This window comes from Cydia strobilella, chromosome 14 (genome assembly GCF_947568885.1).
Source record: "Cydia strobilella chromosome 14, ilCydStro3.1, whole genome shotgun sequence".
In the NCBI taxonomy this organism is placed as follows: domain Eukaryota; kingdom Metazoa; phylum Arthropoda; class Insecta; order Lepidoptera; family Tortricidae; genus Cydia; species Cydia strobilella.
Window position 1 is genome coordinate 16,479,043 of NC_086054.1, and position 22,567 is coordinate 16,501,609.

Here is a 22,567-nt window from a genome sequence, read left to right on the forward strand (position 1 = left end):
AGCGGCTCCACTCGAGCGCACCATATACTAACATACGGTCTTGTGTGTCCTACCCAGGCTGTGAGCGGACAGGCGTCCAGCAGAGGCGCCGGCTTGTAGTTGGTGGCGCGCGCACCGCACAGGTCCGCCCACAGCGGCTCCACTCGAGCGCACCATATACTAACATACGGTCTTGTGTGTCCTACCCAGGCTGTGAGCGGACAGGCGTCCAGCAGAGGCGCCGGCTTGTAGTTGGTGGCGCGCGCACCGCACAGGTCCGCCCACAGCGGCTCCACTCGAGCGCACCATATACTAACATACGGTCTTGTGTGTCCTACCCAGGCTGTGAGCGGACAGGCGTCCAGCAGAGGCGCCGGCTTGTAGTTGGTGGCGCGCGCACCGCACAGGTCCGCCCACAGCGGCTCCACTCGAGCGCACCATATACTAACATACGGTCTTGTGTGTCCTACCCAGGCTGTGAGCGGACAGGCGTCCAGCAGAGGCGCCGGCTTGTAGTTGGTGGCGCGCGCACCGCACAGGTCCGCCCACAGCGGCTCCACTCGAGCGCACCATATACTAACATACGGTCTTGTGTGTCCTACCCAGGCTGTGAGCGGACAGGCGTCCAGCAGAGGCGCCGGCTTGTAGTTGGTGGCGCGCGCACCGCACAGGTCCGCCCACAGCGGCTCCACTCGAGCGCACCATATACTAACATACGGTCTTGTGTGTCCTACCCAGGCTGTGAGCGGACAGGCGTCCAGCAGAGGCGCCGGCTTGTAGTTGGTGGCGCGCGCACCGCACAGGTCCGCCCACAGCGGCTCCACTCGAGCGCACCATATACTAACATACGGTCTTGTGTGTCCTACCCAGGCTGTGAGCGGACAGGCGTCCAGCAGAGGCGCCGGCTTGTAGTTGGTGGCGCGCGCACCGCACAGGTCCGCCCACAGCGGCTCCACTCGAGCGCACCATATACTAACATACGGTCTTGTGTGTCCTACCCAGGCTGTGAGCGGACAGGCGTCCAGCAGAGGCGCCGGCTTGTAGTTGGTGGCGCGCGCACCGCACAGGTCCGCCCACAGCGGCTCCACTCGAGCGCACCATATACTAACATACGGTCTTGTGTGTCCTACCCAGGCTGTGAGCGGACAGGCGTCCAGCAGAGGCGCCGGCTTGTAGTTGGTGGCGCGCGCACCGCACAGGTCCGCCCACAGCGGCTCCACTCGAGCGCACCATATACTAACATACGGTCTTGTGTGTCCTACCCAGGCTGTGAGCGGACAGGCGTCCAGCAGAGGCGCCGGCTTGTAGTTGGTGGCGCGCGCACCGCACAGGTCCGCCCACAGCGGCTCCACTCGAGCGCACCATATACTAACATACGGTCTTGTGTGTCCTACCCAGGCTGTGAGCGGACAGGCGTCCAGCAGAGGCGCCGGCTTGTAGTTGGTGGCGCGCGCACCGCACAGGTCCGCCCACAGCGGCTCCACTCGAGCGCACCATATACTAACATACGGTCTTGTGTGTCCTACCCAGGCTGTGAGCGGACAGGCGTCCAGCAGAGGCGCCGGCTTGTAGTTGGTGGCGCGCGCACCGCACAGGTCCGCCCACAGCGGCTCCACTCGAGCGCACCATATACTAACATACGGTCTTGTGTGTCCTACCCAGGCTGTGAGCGGACAGGCGTCCAGCAGAGGCGCCGGCTTGTAGTTGGTGGCGCGCGCACCGCACAGGTCCGCCCACAGCGGCTCCACTCGAGCGCACCATATACTAACATACGGTCTTGTGTGTCCTACCCAGGCTGTGAGCGGACAGGCGTCCAGCAGAGGCGCCGGCTTGTAGTTGGTGGCGCGCGCACCGCACAGGTCCGCCCACAGCGGCTCCACTCGAGCGCACCATATACTAACATACGGTCTTGTGTGTCCTACCCAGGCTGTGAGCGGACAGGCGTCCAGCAGAGGCGCCGGCTTGTAGTTGGTGGCGCGCGCACCGCACAGGTCCGCCCACAGCGGCTCCACTCGAGCGCACCATATACTAACATACGGTCTTGTGTGTCCTACCCAGGCTGTGAGCGGACAGGCGTCCAGCAGAGGCGCCGGCTTGTAGTTGGTGGCGCGCGCACCGCACAGGTCCGCCCACAGCGGCTCCACTCGAGCGCACCATATACTAACATACGGTCTTGTGTGTCCTACCCAGGCTGTGAGCGGACAGGCGTCCAGCAGAGGCGCCGGCTTGTAGTTGGTGGCGCGCGCACCGCACAGGTCCGCCCACAGCGGCTCCACTCGAGCGCACCATATACTCCTATTTTCCCGCCAAAGTAACTCGGGAGAAACTGCTGTTCCGCGATCTATGTCATCAAGGTCTGAAAAAAGAAAGTGTTTGTTACAGTAACCGCAAATCACGACAATCGGAGGAAGTTTTTGTTGTCAAAAATTTCATTTTTGATAAAAGCTTTTATCGCTTCCTATACTTTTTTTTCAACTGGCAACTAGTACTCATTGAGTAAAATTCTAACAAACCCAAACACGATTAGATTGCGTTGTTTTATTATCACAGAGTTTCTATGGCCACCTCCTGTCTCCATCATCAGATCAGCTCGATGGGTCCATATTATTGCATTGTCATCCAATTTACATATGCGAGCAAAATTTCAGCTCAATCGGAAACCGGGTCAAAATTAACTTGCAATATATGAAAATTACAGACAGACAAACAACGGAACAGGTGAAACAAAATAAAAGCTTGTAAAAAGAATTTCGTTATGAATCAAGTGGTCTACTCGCGTCTATAAATGTTTTAGCTATCTCATTTAGGGCCACTTGCACGATTCAGTAACCTGGGGTTAACCGGTTAAACCCACCACCAGTACAATTTGAGACTGGGTTAGCGGCTTAACCGGTTAACTCCGTGGGATGGTGTAAGTGGCGCTTAGCCAGTTATCGGCGGCGTCAGTGTGTTACTGTCTCACTGTTAACCGCCTAATATAAAGATGAATTCATAGAAGCACAACAGATGAGCTCTCGTAATGTTAGACAACAATATAAACATAAATTACACAAACCAGTTACAAAACTAGAACTAGCATCTAAAAATTCATACATCATGTGCATTACAATTTATAATAAGTTACCGGATGAATTTAAAGGGGAAAAGAATACAACATTTAAGAAAATGATGAAAGCTCGGCTGTGTGGGAAATGTTTCTACAGTGTGGGCGAGTTCCTTAATAGTTAAGTTAATATAATATGCATGGACTTAGGCTAGTTTAATCTAATTTGTATGCCAGTTTGTAGGCACAATGTGGAGATCCTATGTAATTACATATTGTAAATAGTTTTAAGACCTCTGTAACCCATATTGACAAATAAATGATCAATCAATCAATACTCACTTTCAGCGTGCAGCACGAACTGTTCATGTATAGGATCCGCGTCGTCCGCGCTGCACGGGAACTGGCCGCGCGGCGGCGCCAGGCTGCGCAGCGCCGCCAGGATGGACGCCAGGTCCGCGCGCGTGCCCGCCGTGTCTGACATATTTAAGCGAGCTAAGTGAATGTCAGCTGCCGCTCCGTTGGTCATTTGAGAAACGGTAGCCACCCAATCGCGTAAAACAACTATGATGCTATGCACTGACAGGGTAACCGTATGCATACACTTAACGCATGTTAACACCTTAATTTAATAATATTCATGGTTTTGCAATAATTAAACGAAATTAAATGAAATGAAAAAATATTTTAGATCGAACATCCGAAGCCTCTCTATTTCAGCATAGGTAATAATCCTCTTGCGTCCGGCTGTTCTCCTCTATCGTATTAAATTCTCAACCATCTCTCGTGAACTTTCGTCGATTTAGTTTTGCTCTAAGAACAAATTAAATTATTTTCAGAGAAAATAATTTAATTTGTGTTTTTTTTCAAGTAGACACACTACTATTTAAACTATAAACTGAAGCCAGGGGGCGCCACAAGCCTTCGGGAAATTGTCATATACTTGGAAATTTCGACCCATGCCACCGTGACCGGATAGCCGAGCGGTTCAGGCACCTGTCCGGTAAACGGGGGACGCTGGTTCGATTCCAGCTCTGGACACGTCAGGCTTTGGTAATTTTTTCCTTCGTATATGACATTTATTTCGATTTAGTTTTGTATTTTTTTTTTGTAATGGTGGAGCCATGGGGGGTTTTCGTTTTAATGTATGCTTACTGGTTCTTGGCGATTCTCGTACGTTGGTCAGCATGGCTCTGGCGGTGCATATGTGCAGCTCTTTAGGCCGGTCGCGTTGTTGAGGAATGTGTTCCGGTCCAGCCTCTAGCACTATCTGAAATTGGTACGCTTTTTAATTTATGGTACTCAAATAATTAACCTGTACCGCAGGCGACAGTTCATTCCATAGTTTAGCTGTGCGAGGCAGGAAGTGTCCGTGTGTTGTGTTAACTTGGTCAATTTAATGAACCTATGTAGAGATCGCTTCATATTTAGCCGCAAAAAACTTACTTTAGGCATTATAGCTTCAGCTCGGACATCGTAATAAGCAGTTCCACCAGCCGGAGCTCCCGACGCAGTCCCTACAGGAGCCCCGACGGCCGTGGCGGCGGCGCTGGCGGCGCGGGCTACGTGCGGGAGGAAGGCGCCGAGCCACACGGCGCTCGCCACGTCCACCAGCACTCGCACGGGGCTCAGTTGCACGTACAGCTTGGGGGCGGGGACTGAAAATGTATACTTTCACAACTTCCTTTCTAAAAAATGACTCGAGAGCACGAGGGTGACAACCCTGTGTAGATAATACGAGGCCATTATGGCAAATTTTTATTTCCTCATTTTGAAACCAAATAACTTATCGATATTAGTTTTATTTATTCATGGACATTTTATTATTTAATATTCAAATTGTTACCAACTTATTATTCGTTTTTTTAACAGGAAAAATTACCCACTGTTTTCATTTCTGTCGTAATATTTTCTATATTGTACTTTTATTTTATGTTAAAATTATTAAATTGTCAATTATTTGCATGTCGTGTCCTCGACTGAATACTGATACATGTAAACCTTTTCTGTTGTCATCTTGTACCATACACGTATTCTGGCAAATAAAGAAATTCTATTCTATTCTATTCTATCATCGCAGAACTCAAACTAGTGATATCCTCCTAAGGCCCAGCCATACAAAGGAAAGATCCAAAATTTGCCATTGAAATTTGAACCTATAGTGTAGGAAATAGAGATTTTGCGTTGTTGAAAAATTGAACGAATCAAAACAAAAGCGACTCTGTTCCAATTGAATAGGATTTAAATTTCATCGAACTGAAGAGGTACTATAGGTAAGACCTTGGGCCTTAGAAGGACATTGGTACAACCTGCGATAATATGTTACCTACACAACGAAAACAGCGAAAATATATACACGATCTTATTTATAGAGACATAGCAGCATGTCACATTTCTTTGCGGCCTTCGAAGAGTAACATATTATTACAGATACATGGTTACACAATTAATAAAGTTTGACTTATCCAGCCCTATTCCTAGCCTGACTAGAACACAAATGTGTGACGACATGTCTGACTAGGGTAACCACTATTTAGGCTTTCTATGTGTCAAATTTCTGCAAAATGAATAAGTAGCTTAATATAGATAATGAACAAACACAAACGGTGTTACTTTCGCATTTACACTGTTTAACATTGACGTATATCTAAGGACGGGCCTTACGGGTACTAAGAATGGTGCTAATTCAGCGGTGACGAATTCGAGCCAATCGTGCTGTCAAACGCGCGTAGCGCGCGGTAATTTCGACCAATCGTGCGCGTGATGCGAACTCATCAACCAATCGCGTTGTACTGGCCCCATTCTTATGCCCATGATTGCCCGTAAGGCCCGTACTTAGATACAAGGTGTTCACGAGGAAACCGAAAGATTTTAACCACGCTTTTCTGAGGCCAAAAGATGGAAAAAATGTAATAAGTTTAGGTCATATTCGCATTTCGATTTTTTAAATGTATTTGTACATAAAAGTAAATATTATTGGTAAACTTATCACTTAAAACGGACTTTTACTTTTTTTTCCGTAAAACCTTCAAGTTCTGATACTGAAATTCTGCTCCTACAACCTTGATGCTGGCAAAATTGTCCCAATGGACAGATGCCATAAGAACCAAAAACTGAACTGAACTAGTTTTTAGAAAGTGTTGCTTGTCACTTTTTGTCAAAAATGTGTTTTGCACTATGTAACAATAAATACTTGTTTTTTTATTGGTATTAATTCTGAAACTAGGCGAATTACAGAAAAGTTTATAGGACATTTTAATCTTTAAATATGATCAGGAATACGGCGTTAAAACTATTCGGTTTTGCTCATTTTACACCGTGTATACGTCAATGGTTATTAAGAATTTGCTTACTAGGAAAGTTAACGTCTCCCGGATAGTAGAAATGTGTAAGTTCAGCGTGTAGTAAACCCGCGTCGCCCGGCATTGTGGACTTTTCTGCGCACACTAACGGACGCGGCGTTTCTCGAGATTTCGTAGACACCTGACAGACAATTTCAAAAATACGTTCGGGAACATTGCAAGCATGGAGACTATATAAAGGAGCCAAATCTCTATATATGAAAAGTGTCCATCAAAAAACAGTAATTAGGCGGCGCCACCATACACCGAAATACTACCAAAAACATAAACGTAATTTGGTCGGGTTATTTGTTGCCTTATATGGTTCATGTTATACTCATGTCCCAGAGCCAAACTAGCGCCACCAGAGAGATTAGCAACTATTATTTAAAGCTGAAAGCGGTCATTTTTGCAACAATTCTGCCATAAGAGATTGGCATCCTTTCTATACCATCCATAATTGCAAGTGTTATATTTGTCATAAATTATTGTCTCGCATTCACAATATCATTCACACGCCAACATTATTAAGTTTGTATTTTAATTTTAATAGATCTATATGTTTCAAAGCTTTTATGAGCCATGTTGCTTGAATTAAATGAATACAATACAATACAATTATCTTGTATGAAACTAGAATTAGATCTTAGTTACCTTCAAGTCAAGAAATTGCTTTTATCGTTACTATGCACTACACAATTGTAGAATATACATATACTTGAGACATAAATCAATTTAAATTTTAAATTAGTACAAAAACACAAAAGGCACAGATAAGAGAGAATGAGTCAAAAACACAAAATTACAAGATTAGTAGTATAATCCTGGCAACAGATTGAGAGGAATATAATATGATAGAACTTCCTTTCTTATGTTGAATAAAAAGTAACTTTGAACTAAACTTTTTCGTTTTTTCGTTTTCCCAAATAAAATATTTATTTAGTAATTAAATCATACAAAAAGGTAATCCGCCACATGCTTCGTCAAAACACAAACGTAATCCGCACAAGCCTCGTCCTGACCTTATTCTACATTAACACTAATACAAAACATAATTTCGGCAACAAGCTTCGTCAAAAACAACCATAAACTAATGCCCATCCCCACCCTGCACCAAAAGTTACCATTATGCTTGCAGCATTACCACGCTGTATGGCGATGGAAACCTGTTGGACCAGCCAAGATCCAGAGCGGGGATCATTACCCCTCTCTCTTAAACGCCTGCCCAACTCCCTAAAAAGCTCCAGAGTCTCATTACCCCGGGATCCAGCAGTCTCCACAGCAACCGGATGATGATGATGACCGGTGATGTTTAACTAAACTCATGGACAAATTAAGAGTAACGCAAAAAAAAGTAGTGCTGCACTCTGGTGGCAGAAAATTGCAGTAATATCCCCTATTAAACCTTAAACCTTTTTTTAGCGTTTCTCTAAATTTGTTCATGAGTATAGTTGTCGCCATCATATGTATTGTATGTTGTTGTTGTTGTTGTTGGTGCTGATGGACTTGAGCATTCAATCGAGCAGAACATCGAGCACTTCGAGTATGTGATAAATACCTTGTAAACAGTAAAATCATCTATCCTAAGTACGAGGCACGTGGTCATTAACTTGCCCAGCTGCTGGAGAATCTTCGTTCTCGTAGGAGAAACTGAAATAACACAATTTAAATGTTGCAAATATCGAAATGATATTTTTTTACAGCTGGTTAATAAAAAAAGTCTCTTTTAAAAGAGTAAATCCAGCAAAAATATTGATTGACCTGCTCATGGGATTTAGATGTGACTACAATTTTAAACAGTCTTAGCTTGCTCGGTACAAGACAAATTTTTGTCCAGACTTTGAAATAACGGCGTCACCTCGAATTTGTAAGTTTTTGCTCCGATCGCGTTTAAATTACCTTGTGAGGTAGTGTTGGCGGACGGAGCGGTGGAAGCACTAGTTTGTGTGGGTGTCGGTTTGTGACTGAAGCCATTTGACACGGGTTCCTTCTCCACTTGACTGGGCTGCAAGGGATTTTCAATATTATTACAGGGAATTGATGTTTGTTTTTAAAAATATTCTTTCAAGTTTCGTGAAAAATCTTATTTAAGTATATAAGATTTATCACAGGTAACTTGCTTTGGCAACTGTTTTATGAAAACCGCCATGGTATTCGATTTTAAGGTTTTCAGAGATTCCAAGATGGCGGACATGCACTTTAAAAATGTACAGTTTTGATAACAACATTCAAGAAAAAAACCGGCCAAGTGCGAGTCGGACTCGCGCACCGAGGGTTCCGTACTTTTTAGTATTTGTTGTTATAGCGGCAACAGAAATACATCATCTGTTAAAATTTCGACTGTCTAGCTATCACGATTCATGAGATACAGCCTAGTGACAGACAGATGGACAGCGGAGTCTTAGTAATAGGGTCCCGTTTTTACTCTTTGGGTACGGAACCCTAAAAACAATGATATTGGTAATCATTCTAAACCATTTTCTACAACAAACCCTAGATGATGAACAGGATAAACGAAAACGTACCTTATTACTAGGCGGTAAAGGTCTCGGATCCAAAACGTCTAATAGTGACCCACAAAACGACGATAAGGCTTGCGATAACCATTGGGTGTGAGGTGTAGCGGCTTCCCTGGGACAGTTTATTAAGTTAAGGCCTCAATATTAAAGGGGCCCACTAACTATAAGTCTGCCAGACGATATCGGCCTGTCAGTTAGAACAAAAATTTGAGAGTTCCGAACAACTGACATGCCCCTTAAAACACAGACAAGTACATTATTTACGAAGTTGGAAAGTATGCAGTGGCTGGTTAAGCATTAATTTTAAATGGACTAGCTAAGTCCAGTTAACTTAAGCCGTAAATCTTATGGACGCGATATCGAGTCAGTGAAGAAGTACACGATTCGAATCTAACTAAAATTTCAAAGTCGCTTTTTTCTGGCATATTTCAAACCATGGGACTCACCCCGGGGGGTCGAATGTTATAGTTAGGATAAGAAAACCAAATACGATGGAATTTTTTTTGTGCGTAGACCTTATTGTTCTTATCGTGCGGTATTTTTCTGTAACCATTCTGTTTTTTGAAGTTTTCTGTGTTTTGCGACCATAAATGACTCATTTATTTATTTAAATAAAACTTAGTTTGCGGCATTTCTATATTTTTTTTTAATACAAAATTACGTATTTTTCTTTCAAAAATACCACAGGTTGTTTAAGACGGCTGAAGAGTAGATGATCTGCTGTTTTGGCTGTATATGCATAGGCCTTTACTTTATATGGCTTCAATTTGTTTTAAGGTTTGGCTTACCACAAATAATGGAATTTCTAGGCCACCATTCTTAATATAACACTTTAAACTCTCGCGTTTTGTACACATAATATTTTGGATATTGTTAGTGTTGTGTGTCGTGACTCGTGCCGTGGACATTAAACATTAAACAGAAACGGGTAGATAAATTTATTTGTCTACCCCGAACATTTATATAAACAATTTTTTTTTATCTGGTTTTTATTGACGCTTTGGACACTATATATAAACTAATGTCGGGTAGTTTAGTGTTTTTTACCAATATCTCAATTGACATTTTGCTGGGACGTCAGTCTTCCGTGAGCACAGCTAGTGCAACCTAGTTGAAACGTCGGAAAAAAGGTAAAATAATGAAATTTTATCGCGTTAGACCCGGTAATGACATTAACTAACCATTTTTAATACCGTGAATAGTTCTTACCGGTATCCCCGCCAATGTCTTCGATCGTTGGAAGCTCTGTGGTAAGGAAATAGGTCGGCTTGCATGCTCACTAAAGTTACTTGAAGCGCGCCGCCGTTAGAAAGGGACGGATGTTCTGATCGGCCCACTGGAAAGAAAGGGACAACAGTTAACTGGCGCAGTCAAGGGCCTGACACTCTGATAGAGAAAGATAGTCTTATTGCGATTCCTATAAGAGGAAAGAGAAAATAGTGCCATGCTTTGTCCTTATCACCGACCGGGTGGCATCATAGGTAGGAGGCGATGGCGAAATACCAAAATGTATAGGAGTAAAGGAGAAAAAATCCTATGCTGCCCAAATTTTATATGAATATTCTTTATCTTAACCCCGGTCGCTCGGTGGCGCGTCTATAACTACTTGTATATACTATGTTTATGGGCGCAGTCGGGTCGGTAAAAGGGGCCTTGATTGGAGGCCGGGGGTTCGAATCCGTTCGTATAATGAAATATCTTGCAACTTCTAATTATGGCATTGTGTCAAAAAAATATTCTTGCCTCAGACAACTAACGTAGACAGAGTTAGACCGAGCTAAGTTGGCAGCGATATTCAGAGCCCTGACGGTGTAAGTGTTATTTAAACGTAATAATCTCATAGAAGTTTGACGTTTAAAATAACACTTGCACCGTTTTGGCTATCAAAATCGCTGCCAACTTAGCTTTTTTTTTATATTATAAACTGATCGGCGATTGGCCCTAGTCACACCTGATGGAAAGTGAAGACAGGGCCTAAGATGGAGCTCACCGGTTCAGTTACTTCAGCTTGGTCTAACTCTAGCGCTGTACAGCTCCGTACATTATGCGGTAACTTTGGTCAAAACACGTTTAACAATCCACGTACTCCATATCGCCGCTATACTTACTCAACCCTCGTATCTGCAACACTCATTTGATGACAAAAACACCCGTATTCCGAATGAAAGAAAAGCGACATTTTCATCAAATGATTGTTGCAGATATGAGGTTGAGTAAGTATAGCGACGATATGGCACTGTATAGCGTCACCTATTTTAGGTGTCAAATTCGAAGCAGCATTTTTTCATACATTTCACATTTTCTCTATACGGTAAATATAGTTGGTTAAACCAAATTGGCAGTAATTAAGAACAAAAATTAAACTATACTCATCCTTTTTTTTGGGTGCTAGTATTAGTGTAAGACAAAGATAGTATGATTATCTCTGTCTATGTTTGAAATGAGACCGTCCTTTGACAAACTATAAATAAGTTTATGGTAAAAGTTTAATACTTACAGCCGGGATCGTCACATAAATGCAGGTCTATTCTAGGCGCCAACAAATGATAGGATGTTTCCCGAACGTCGTGCTTAGCGAACATTCGCGCTAGAATGTCGTGCTCGCTCGACGACGAGCGGCTGTGGATCTGTTCCAACGGCTCTTCTACCTGTGGAATAGATTTTAGTGTTTACACTTGTGTGTTATATTCCGATATTTCCGACAGGGTTCGAAAGGATAATTATCAATGTTAGTTATTTTGATCGTTGCTGGTTACTGACTCTGATCGGAAGGTTATGGTCTATATCAGTACCTTTCTGGCAGCCTTGGCCCTGGTGGCAGCGGCAGTGGCTCGCTTCACGGGTTCAGCCAAAGCCGCGGCACAAGCTAACATCGCTCGGAGTTGACCATCAGTTAACGCCCACGCCACCGGCTCAGGTCGGATGGCTAGACGAGAACCTATCACGGCACAATCTGGAGATAAAGAAATGTATTACAGAAGTTAGATTATAAACTGAAATAGATATGACACGACCATAGAGTAACTTATACTAGAGCGGTACTGTCATAGTAAATTTTGTAACCCCAGTAAATCCACTGCCATCTGTCGACACACTTTAAAACTAAAAATAAATATTTATAAAAATACGATAAAATGTATTTAAATATGGATAAATGATTTTTTTTATTTGCATTAATTATTTTTATGATTTTGACCCATGTTATTTCACTGATATGAGTTAAAATTGTTAAATAACAAACGAAACCGTCAACGCCATCTATACGATAGTAGGCCAAAGCTAGTACATGACACGACTATGCTAGATTGAACGATACTTCGATTCGATGTATTTGGGATTTCGTTTCGAAGCTGAGCGCAATAAATAATATGATAAATTGCATACTAACCAGGGAAAATATGACGAAGATTTGCAAAATCTTATAAAATCAAGGGCCTGACACTCTTTGATAGAGAAAGATAGTCTTATTGCGATTCCTATAAGGGGAAAGAGAAAATAGTGCCATGCTTTGTCCTTATCACCGACCGGGTGGCATCATAGGTAGGAGGCGATGGCGAAATACCGAAATTTATAAGAGTGAAAGACAAAAAATCCTATGCTGCCCAAACTTTATATGAATATTCTTTCTCTTACGCCCGGTCGCTCGGTGGCGCGTCTACTTGTATATACTATGTCTATATATAAAATAGTTTTGATACTCGGTCGAGATGGTCGGGAAACTCTTCATATACCAAAAATTAAATGCAACTCACCCGCCAGCCTCTTTTTAATCACAATTCGGCAGTGTGTGTTGCCCAGTAACAGTCTTAGTGGTGGTAAATTCGCGGACGCTCCGTGTGGTTTGGCTTCTATCCGAGCGCTCTGAAATTCTAGCTCCTAAAAAAATAAAAAATCTTATACATACTAAAATAAAATAAAATCGGCCAAGTGCGAGTAGGACTCGCGCACGAAGGGTTCCGTATACCATTCTTCTTCTTCAGTCGGTCCCTCAATACTGAGGATCGTGACATCATGTCCTTCTGCTGAAGACCAGCATTAAGCTATTTTTATGTTATTTTTAGGTTATTCTTTCCTGAATATTGAAAGTTCTGCGATTGGCCTATAGTTATGGATATCCGACTTGAGCCCTGATTTATGAATGAAAATGAAAATGTAATGAAAATTGTTTTATTTCCTTGTAAGCTTAGTCTACAAATTGCCATCAGTGGTTGGGGCTTCCTTTTAGGTGAATGCACCTGTATCAGGATGCCCCGCTCCTCTATAAATATAACAGTCTTTTTTATTTAGGAAATATTGTTGGTATACATGATGATGATGTTATTTATTACTTACTTAAATACTGTGCTTGTGATGAAGGACATATGTATGTATGTATGTATGTATGTGTGTGTGTGTGTGTGTGTGTGTGTGAGTGTGTGTGTGTGTGTGTGTGTGTGTGTGTGTGTGTGTGTGTGCGCGCGAGTGCACGCGTGTGTGGATTAGCGTATGTGTTCAGCCAATATATTTATGTATAGTTAATAATTTATGCGGTACAATAATGACTCTGTATCATCATAACTTAGTTGTTTCAGCCATTTAGTGAGTTCTATCTTACACTTATACAACAGTAATGGATAGATATTGATTAATTTATTTATATTGTTGTACATGTATGCCGATTGTGCTTTATATTGCCTTTTGGCAAACATAGATTTATAGCATGATAGGGGGGTAACATTGTTTTTACGTCGACGGGTTTCAATTGTAGGGTAAAAATCTAGGGTTTTGTGTAGCCTGAGTAGGCAGTACTTTACTTGTTTTCCATGCCGATGGGTAAGCTTTGTTTAATAATGACAAGTTAAGCCCTGAGGTCTCGTGCCTTCAACTTTCCCCGTCATTATTACTCTTTCCAGGCTATCCGGAGAACGACGTGAGAGGTGTCCGAAGTAAGTAAGCATTTGGTCCTGGCATATCGTTGACAGCCGGCGTTTTATGCGCAGCTCTTTCAGTATGGACTGATTGGTACGTATATCATTATTTTATGTCATTTATTTGCAAAGCAAACAGAAATAAGTGAACAGGAGATGAGTTTACATATACACATAAGTACATTCGCTTATTTCCTTAACATGTCTCATTAAAAACATGTAATAAAAATATACTACACTTAAACTACTCTTAGGGTACTACATACAGTTATTAGTTTTAGGGTACTAAATTCAGTTATTAATCCTGAAGAAAGGCCAGGTCAAGAGCACCCTAAACCGGCGAGCGTGTATGAGGAATGTTATGAAAGTGAAGGAAGCGAAAGAGGTATGTCAGGATCGTAGCAAGTGGAAATCCGTGGTCTCTGCCTACCCCTCCGGGAAATAGGCGTGATTATATGTATGTATGTATGTATTAATTTACTAACACTAGGTGCTAAGCTCATCAAACAGAATTATGATTACTAAGGGAGGAAGTCGGAGTGGCGAGCCTTGGGGGAGGCCTATGTCCAGCAGTGGACGGCTATCGGCTGACATGATGATGATGAAGGGAGAAAGAGACAAAGTAAAAAAAATAAAAATAAACAAAACAGTAACGACTAACAAGACTATTGTACAATACGCAAAAAACGGCAAAAAAATCACGTTTGTTTTATGGGAACCTAAATATTTATTTTATTCTGTTATCCAGTTGATGTATTTCTGTTGCCGCTATAACAACAGATACTAAAAAGTACGGAACCCTCGGTGGCCGTGTCCGACTCGCTCCGGTTTTTTTTTTAAATCCTCAATAGTAGATTAATTTTTAACAAGCAGAAAAGTCTACGAACGATGATATTAACCCATATTACCCAGACCCATATAGTGGGAAGATTTGCTGACTACGGATGAGGTCTTGGTGGCTCAGTTGGCAGAGTGCTGGAGTATCCAGAGGCCGTGAGTTCAAGTCTCACCCAAGGCAGTAATTTTTCCATTTTTAAATTTATTCTAACCTCAATAGTAGCTTGACTCATCAGCTCATCGCCTCTTCTTCGTCTTGTCCTAAGCCTTATCCCATTATCTGGGGTCGGCTCTCCTTGTCTGCCTTTTCCACTGTTCCCGATTTTGGGCTACGGTGTTGTCTACCATCTCATCACGACTCAAGCTTGACTCCTCACCGTTACCTTAAATATTAAAAGTTGTCCAGTGTCAGGATTCTTGATTCTAGTCAGTCTTAGGTCCCCCCGTCGGCCCTCCGGCGTCCTTGATTCTACCGTCACCCTGGATATCTGAAACAAGGAAACTTTTCTCAAAATCGCATTGAAACATCCTTAACTTAGTCATTATATAGTGTGGAAATAATGAATGGGGCCTGGAGGGAAAGTGCCTTAAAACCTTAAGTTAGCTCATTTTCGAAATTAAACTATCGTGAGACATATTTCATAATATTTAGATCAGTACGGATCGGGCGGCGCAGGCAGTGCACGACGTACAACCGCCGCGGACACTCGTGCCTGAGGAAGGATTCCCAAAGAATCCGAAACATTTCGCCAAAAGCGACTTAAAATAATAGTGAGTGAAGCCGTACTGATATAGCTCATTTTGCTTAAAGGAAACATTCTTTTATTTTTTTAAAGAAACAAAACTGCATTTAAAGATTTTTAATTATTTTTTTCAAAGTGCGGAGTGAGCCACGCCTGGTACAGTTCATTTCGCACACCTCGCCCACTTATGTTGTTGACTGGACAGTGTGTATACGAGTAGGTTGTGTATGTTTACCTGCACGTTGCTCGTGAACGCGTCGCACGCGAAGTCTATTTGCACTTGATTCACAACCACCGAGATTCCGTCTATTACCTGCGAACAAACATTACAATGTGCTTTTACAATTTACTGGTAAGAAATATATAGAAAAACGAACAGATCACGTTTGAAATAAAACTATGAAAACGGATTATATCGCGTGTATTGAATTTATAATACATCCCGACGTTTCGAACCCTTTACAGCGTTCGTTCACGTTTGTTTTTTTTTAAATTCATTGTGCTAAGTGCCAAGTTCCTTTGCTAACGGAGTATGGAAACAATCACGTGACTTTTCGTAGCATCTCGTAGTAGCGTTTGGCATTTGTAGATGTACGATTGTGATCTTGGATAGGCCCCCATTATGCATATTAGAGAGCCCATATCTGGTGGTAGGTACGTACCTTATGAATGTAGCTGTATTTACCGGCGGCGGGCATGGCGCCCGCAGCGCCGGGGTTCATTACTCTGGGTTCCGCACATACTTCTAAGGCTATCCGGACCTCATCTAGTTTCTGAAAAAAAAAAAAAAAAACATTTAAAAGTTATTTACGATACAAGTGCGGAAAAGAGGAAATTCGAAACGAATGGCGATAAATTAAAACACGACCGCAGGGAGTGTTTTAAATCGACACGAGTTGCGAATTACCTTTTCGCACATGTATCGTACATCGTTTTAGTACGTTGTACGAAAAGTGCTCATTCCCGCACTAGTGCGAAAAAGTAGCACCATATGTACTGTAAAAAAAATTACAGTTTGATAGGGCAGATTAGGTAGAGGACTGAGCAATCCGAACTCATTTTATTATCTGGCACATACAAAGATAAATAAGAATGCAAAGCGCCATGGTAAGAACTATTATATAATCTGTGGCCATGGGTACTATGAAGTTTTTCGGTATCGCGAAAAAGTAATTATCTACATTATTAGCGTAGCATAGTCCCGGAAGTACATTTGTATATTCGATTCAATTATAACCACCCCCCAAAAGCCTAAGCGCTTAAGTTGAAAATGAAATAACTTCAGGTTAATTTCTCATCAAGTAATGAATCCAGAGTTAGCGGAATTATGAGGCGCTAATAGGGCCCCGGGGAAATCAGGGGTGGGTTAAGGCCCGGGCACCCCGTACTGACACACACTCGTACCACACTCCACCGTACTATACTCGTCTGCGGCGCACTTGCAAGTTTAAAATTTAATCTTGGCGCCCTAGCTAACTAGGTTAGGTTACATTTACAATAGGGTCTATCGCGAATTTATTTTGTTACCTTTATTTACCGACGACCCGATTCGCGATTGACCCGATTGTAAATGTGATTTAATATGTGTTCAAAACGCGAAAGTTTTAAATGTTAGGTTAGGTTAGTTATTCGAATTAGATATAAGGTACAGTCAAGTGTAAAAATATGGGTGCATACATCATACTCAAAAATATGTCCCATAGCTCTTATGTCAGCGAATTAAGAACTATAGGACATATTTTTGAGTAAGTTATATGCAGCCATATTTTTACACTTGACTGTACAATGAGAATTGCCTCACGACCTTGCCTCTTTACTGACTACGGCGCACCAGGACGCCGCAGTTTTTTCCTTTCGATAGGTTTTTGGACAACCAGGAATTTATTACTGAGCTCCTTTTCGATTTCTCGGATGTCGTTTGCAAACTGCACGAAATGCAGGTGTAAGATAGCATACTTAATTTATGAATGTTATTGTCTCCCATTTCACAAAAGTAGGCCGAGATACATAAAATTATACAGAAAGTAAAGTTTTAATATTTTTAGATGTAATTTTGGTAATAACGCTTTATAATAACATTTCTACACACCTGTTTTATTTCGTGCTACTACCTATAGGCATAGAGTAACTTACACTAGAGCGGTACTGTCATAGTAAATTTTGTAACCCCAGTAAATTCACTGCCATCTGTCGACACACTTTAGAACTAAAAATGAAGATATATAAAAATACGACAGAATGTATTTAAATATAGATAAATGATTTTTTTTATTTGCATTAATTATTTTTATGATTTTGACCCATTTTCTTTCACTGATATGAGTTAAAATTGTTAAATAACAAACGAAACCGTCAACGCCATCTATACGACTGTAGGCCAAAACTAGTAGCGCCCTCTGAACGAGAATCAAATTTTCTTGATTTTCGAGGCACGTTTTTTCCTTAGACTGTATCCATCTATTACGGAGTTATATCTATCTTTGCTATAGGTATGTTATATTATACTTCAATATTAATGAACAATCGATGTTTATAATACTAATAACATTAATAAACTTCAAACGAGGTGGTTATCACAAATATTCTGATAACAAACCCTCAAACAATTTATATATGAATAATCGATAACCAACGACCAATCAGCCAACGCTATTCATGAGGTATATAAATTATACTAAGTATAAATACCACTTCATAAATTATCAACTGAGATTTAAATTACGAAGATTCCGTGGTCCCAAATGGTCAACGGGTTATGGTGTTAGTTGTGAAAGCTGAAGATGCAGGTCCGATTCTTGCCCTGAGCACTGGAGGCCTTAGGTAGTCGTTTTTCTTTCGTTTACGATTTTTATTTAAGTTTATAAAAATTCAACTATACACATAGATATTCCAGACACGCCTACTAGAAGCTTCTGTCGACCAGAGGGCTGGCCAGTTGACGGCGAATAAGTATCGCCATTTAGCGAGCAAATACGGCCAACCTTCTAGGCACCTTGCACGGCGATCTGGGCCAAATTTTTTACCTTCAGGTTTTTTTACTCAGTAAGAAAAACTGTACCTACAGTCCTACAAAAGAAAATTCACACTCGAGGAGTAAAGAGGGACGGTTTCATGATAATACATTTGGCATTCGTGTAATATGCAGGTAATATCATAATATAGCATCCCTCTTATAATCATTCATCATATCAGCCCTTTATCGCCCACTGCTGAGCATAGGCCTCTCTTCCAGTACGCCACTTGTCCCGGTCCTGAGCTAATCTCATCCAGAAGTGACCCGCAACCGTCCGGATGTCGTCCACCCAACGAGCCGATGGACGCCAGGGGCTTCTTTCATTCGAAAGCGGCCACCATTCCGTTAACATTTTAGTCCACCTGCCATCACTCTGCCTAGCAACATGTCCCGCCCAACTCCATTTTAGTTTGGTAATGGCGAAACCAACGTCTTGCACCTTGGTGCGTCGACGGATCTCGACATTCCTTAATCGATCTTGAAGCTTGATACCGAGCATGGCGCGCTCCATGGCTCTCTGTGCTACGCGGATTTTATGCACAGCCTCCTTAGTGAGCGTGAGTTACATATAACATAGCACTGACAGCTCTAATGCAAACAAGCGGTAACATGGTTATCATTCAATGTTTATTTTAAGCCGAGTTTGCATATAATTAGTAGCACGGGACGGAATGAATTTATGATTCTATTACATACAGCGTTTTATGGGATATATTAGGATTCGGATTTATAAACTAGCAGGAGCTATTAACAAGAGAGTTTAAATAAGTTTCTAACTGCCGAAAATAGCAATTTTGTTATATTGGCAGATCGATGTGGGAACGATATCTAGTAAATAAAATCCCACCAAAAATATAAATGTGAAAAAATCTCAAGTTCATTTACGGTTTCGGTAATAAAAGAAGTGAGATCTAACTGGAAACCATGTTCTTTCAAAACCCCTTATAGACCACCGCTCCTGTCATTCATAACGTTCTTATGTCATTTGCTACTCAATAGTGCGACGACGAAACATAACAAGTTTAAATCAGTGGGTAAAAACTACAAACTATATAAATAACTTATCTCAATCAACATTACTAGGTATTTACCATTTACCACAAGCTATTGAAGTACTGAACTAATTACTTTTCATGTAACACATTTGGTATAATTAAATTAAACCAAATTTGAACTTAATTAACACAACGAAATTACATCACTACCATAATATCTAGATAACGACGAACTGGTCGTGGACATGTTGAGTTTTAAAAGGCCTTATAATTGCTTGAAAAAGGTGTTATTAGGCCCTTTTGTAGGGTGCACGCCAAAGTTTATCAAAGCAATATAAATGCAGATATTGGTATGTATTTGTTAAATCGAGGGTAATGTCTTTTATGAGTAGAGGCATACATTTCTGTACGGATAGAGAGTTTGAGGACTATAGGTATCAGTGGACCCTATAGTTTACGAATTGTTAGTTGGATGATGGTATAATGTTGGCCTTTATTTGTTTTTTTACGGTAGTACTATTAGTTATCCTGGCCTGAGCAGGGGGGTGTCACTTCGCAGTTTAGGTACATTTGGCCGGCGCGCCTCCTGGGCAGGCGTATGGCAATGGGCTGCCGCTCGACTCGCGCAAAATTGAAAATACATAATGCCTTCGAAACCTAAATCTCTAGATGTTGTTCTGTTTACGGATGTCTGAATAAACGGAAGAACAAGGAAGCAGAAATAACATTTTTTTTAAATTCCGGACTATATTGGCCGACATATTTTCAAAGGAATAAGTACTTCTGTGGCATACCTACTTCCGTGAGAATCAGACATACTATCTCCAGATAAAAAAAAATATATTTACAGAATCAACGTTTGTAATTCCTACATATGTATATTTATCTTAAAAATAATAAATCAGTAGGTATAGGTACAAAAACTTGTCGCGTGATCCCCGTGCCGACACTCGCAGCTCGGTCATAAAACTGCGGCGCGCAAAGAAGATTCACGACGTTCGTGCGCGGTTATAATTTTCAATTTTGCTTGCAGGCGGCGAGTATAGGTATAATTTTATACCTAAATCTGACTTTTGTGAAGGAGTGAATTTTCTGTACGGTAGTTCTATTAGTTATTCTGGCCTGAGAAGGTGAGAAGTCGGAGTATAAATTTTGTGGGAGTATAAAAGTGACAAACTACACCGAGTGTCAAGATCAAGCTACGTTTGCAAAGGACGAAGCCTTATCTAAATATAGCCAGCCTTTACCGGTTCACTGGACCGCTATCAGATGAATAATTATCCTAGTTTACTATCTCGATGTAGATAACTATTCTAAAAATACGCACGCCGCCACAAGTATTTACAATGTGAATCCATACTAATATTATAAATGCGAAAGTCTGTCTGTCTGTCTTTCTGTCTGTGTGTTCCCTCTTCACGCTTAAACCGCTAAACCGATTTAGATGAAATTTGGCATAGAGATAGGTCGAGTCCCTGAGAAGGACATAGGATAGTTTTTATCCCGAAAATCATCCCTTAAGAAAGTAAAAAGCGGGGTGGAATTGAGATAATCAACGAAGTGCCTGCTAATTTGTGTGCATAATATGCTCAAATTTAGATTGCTATGAGATATTTTCCAGGCGCTATTCTTACCGTAGCTGCGGTTACTAAGTTCACGCAGACGAAGTCGCGGGCAAAAGCTAGTAAAACATATAGTTGGTCAAACCAATTTGTCAGTAAATAAAAACAAAAAAAAACTATATTCATCCTTTTCTTTTGGGTGCCAGTACTAGTGTAAGACAAAGATATGATTTTCTCTACTATCCATACTAATATTATAAATGCGAAAATCTGTCTGTCTGTCTTTCTGTCTGTGTGTTCCCTCTTCACACTTAAACGGCTGAATCGATTTAGATGAAATTTGGCATAGAGATAGGTTGAGTCCCTGAGAAGGACATAGGATAATTTTTATCCCGAAAATCATCCCTTAAGAAAGTAAAAAGCGGGGTGGAATTGAGATAATTAATGAAGTGCCTGCTAATTTGTGTGCATAATATGCTCAAATTGAATTTGCTATGAGAATTTTTCCAGGCGCTATACTTACTTTAGCTGCTGTTACTAAGTCCACGCAGACGAAGTCGCAGGCAAAAGCTAGTGATATTATAATGTCACGTTGTCCACAACGTGTCCCGTCCCGCACACTCCGCTGGTTCCACAGAAAACCAGCGCCGTTGACCACGCTAGTCGTGCCAGCTGCATTGCTGAGTGGAGACCATTTCGGCTTCACATCTCTATTTCTACTGTTTTGTTTATCTTTGTCTTGTATTTGCTATATATGTGTTGTATAGATGTGTTGTCTGAATAAATGATTTTTATTCTATTTTATTCTCTGTCTATGTTTGAAATGAGACAGTCCTTTGGCAAACTATAGGTGGTAGGATCCTATAGATGAGTTATACGCGTGCGTACGTGCTGAGGGACAGAACATACGCAATACGACAAAATGTTTGGTCGGGTTATTTGTTGCCCACCATAAACAACACTAAATTTACAGTGGGGAATTTAAAAAAAATGTGAGACTGTTATATTTACTGTGTGATAATCTAATAATCATACTTGCAACCATAATTAAGCTTTAGCTAGGTGTTAAAGAGATTTTAACTTTATAATCATGAAGCAAAATTGTCGCTATTAAGTCAGCACGTCAGTAGGTGTCTAGAAACGTGGTCTGAATAGTGATTGTTAGCACTCAACGCATTGTTTTAAGACCAATACTATAAAGCTTTCCAGATCATAAAATGCTTGGATGAGAAGCAATAAAGACGTTTTATTATTAGACTAGACTGTAGCTGGCTAAACTTGATAGGTTTCGATCGGTTTAGATCAGAAGTACCGTGGAAGTACCTATAGATAGTAGGGTAAGTAGTGACAGAAAATGTATGGAACATCATGAACTTTAGTCTCAGGCGATGCCGCTAGGCACGATTGTTCCTTAGGTCAAACAAAGCTGAATTGGCCCGGTAGCCACGAGATCGTACCGTGCCTACCCTCCAAAAAAGAGGGGGGGAGGGGTCGACTCCAGGTCTAATTCGTCCAGGTCTTAGCAACTAGGGCAAGCTATATATATATAATTTTCGGATAATTTAGGGACGAGGTATTCATTTTTGAAATAATTGTTATACCTTTTCATACAAAAATTATTTTTGTGC

General features: G+C 41.5%; 2 protein-coding genes across 2 annotated transcripts in view; one reads left to right on the plus strand and one right to left on the minus strand.

The window, feature by feature from the left end:
* Positions 1-22,567, plus strand: part of LOC134747307 (uncharacterized) — a 136,917-nt gene that overhangs the window by 101,831 nt on the left and 12,519 nt on the right. The window lies entirely within an intron of this gene.
* LOC134747309 (bridge-like lipid transfer protein family member 3B) overlaps positions 1-22,567 on the minus strand; it is a 51,978-nt gene that overhangs the window by 26,118 nt on the left and 3,293 nt on the right. The window contains exons 3-17 of the mRNA XM_063681937.1: positions 16,032-16,142; positions 15,605-15,682; positions 15,010-15,114; positions 12,635-12,758; positions 11,675-11,835; positions 11,380-11,530; positions 10,092-10,218; positions 8,889-8,994; positions 8,263-8,368; positions 7,922-8,013; positions 6,376-6,505; positions 4,469-4,680; positions 4,178-4,292; positions 3,365-3,499; positions 2,166-2,335 (exon numbers count right to left, since the gene is read on the minus strand). Of these exons, the coding sequence (XP_063538007.1) occupies positions 2,166-2,335; positions 3,365-3,499; positions 4,178-4,292; positions 4,469-4,680; positions 6,376-6,505; positions 7,922-8,013; positions 8,263-8,368; positions 8,889-8,994; positions 10,092-10,218; positions 11,380-11,530; positions 11,675-11,835; positions 12,635-12,758; positions 15,010-15,114; positions 15,605-15,682; positions 16,032-16,142 (1,923 nt within the window). The remainder of the gene's footprint in view (positions 1-2,165; positions 2,336-3,364; positions 3,500-4,177; positions 4,293-4,468; positions 4,681-6,375; positions 6,506-7,921; positions 8,014-8,262; positions 8,369-8,888; positions 8,995-10,091; positions 10,219-11,379; positions 11,531-11,674; positions 11,836-12,634; positions 12,759-15,009; positions 15,115-15,604; positions 15,683-16,031; positions 16,143-22,567) is intronic.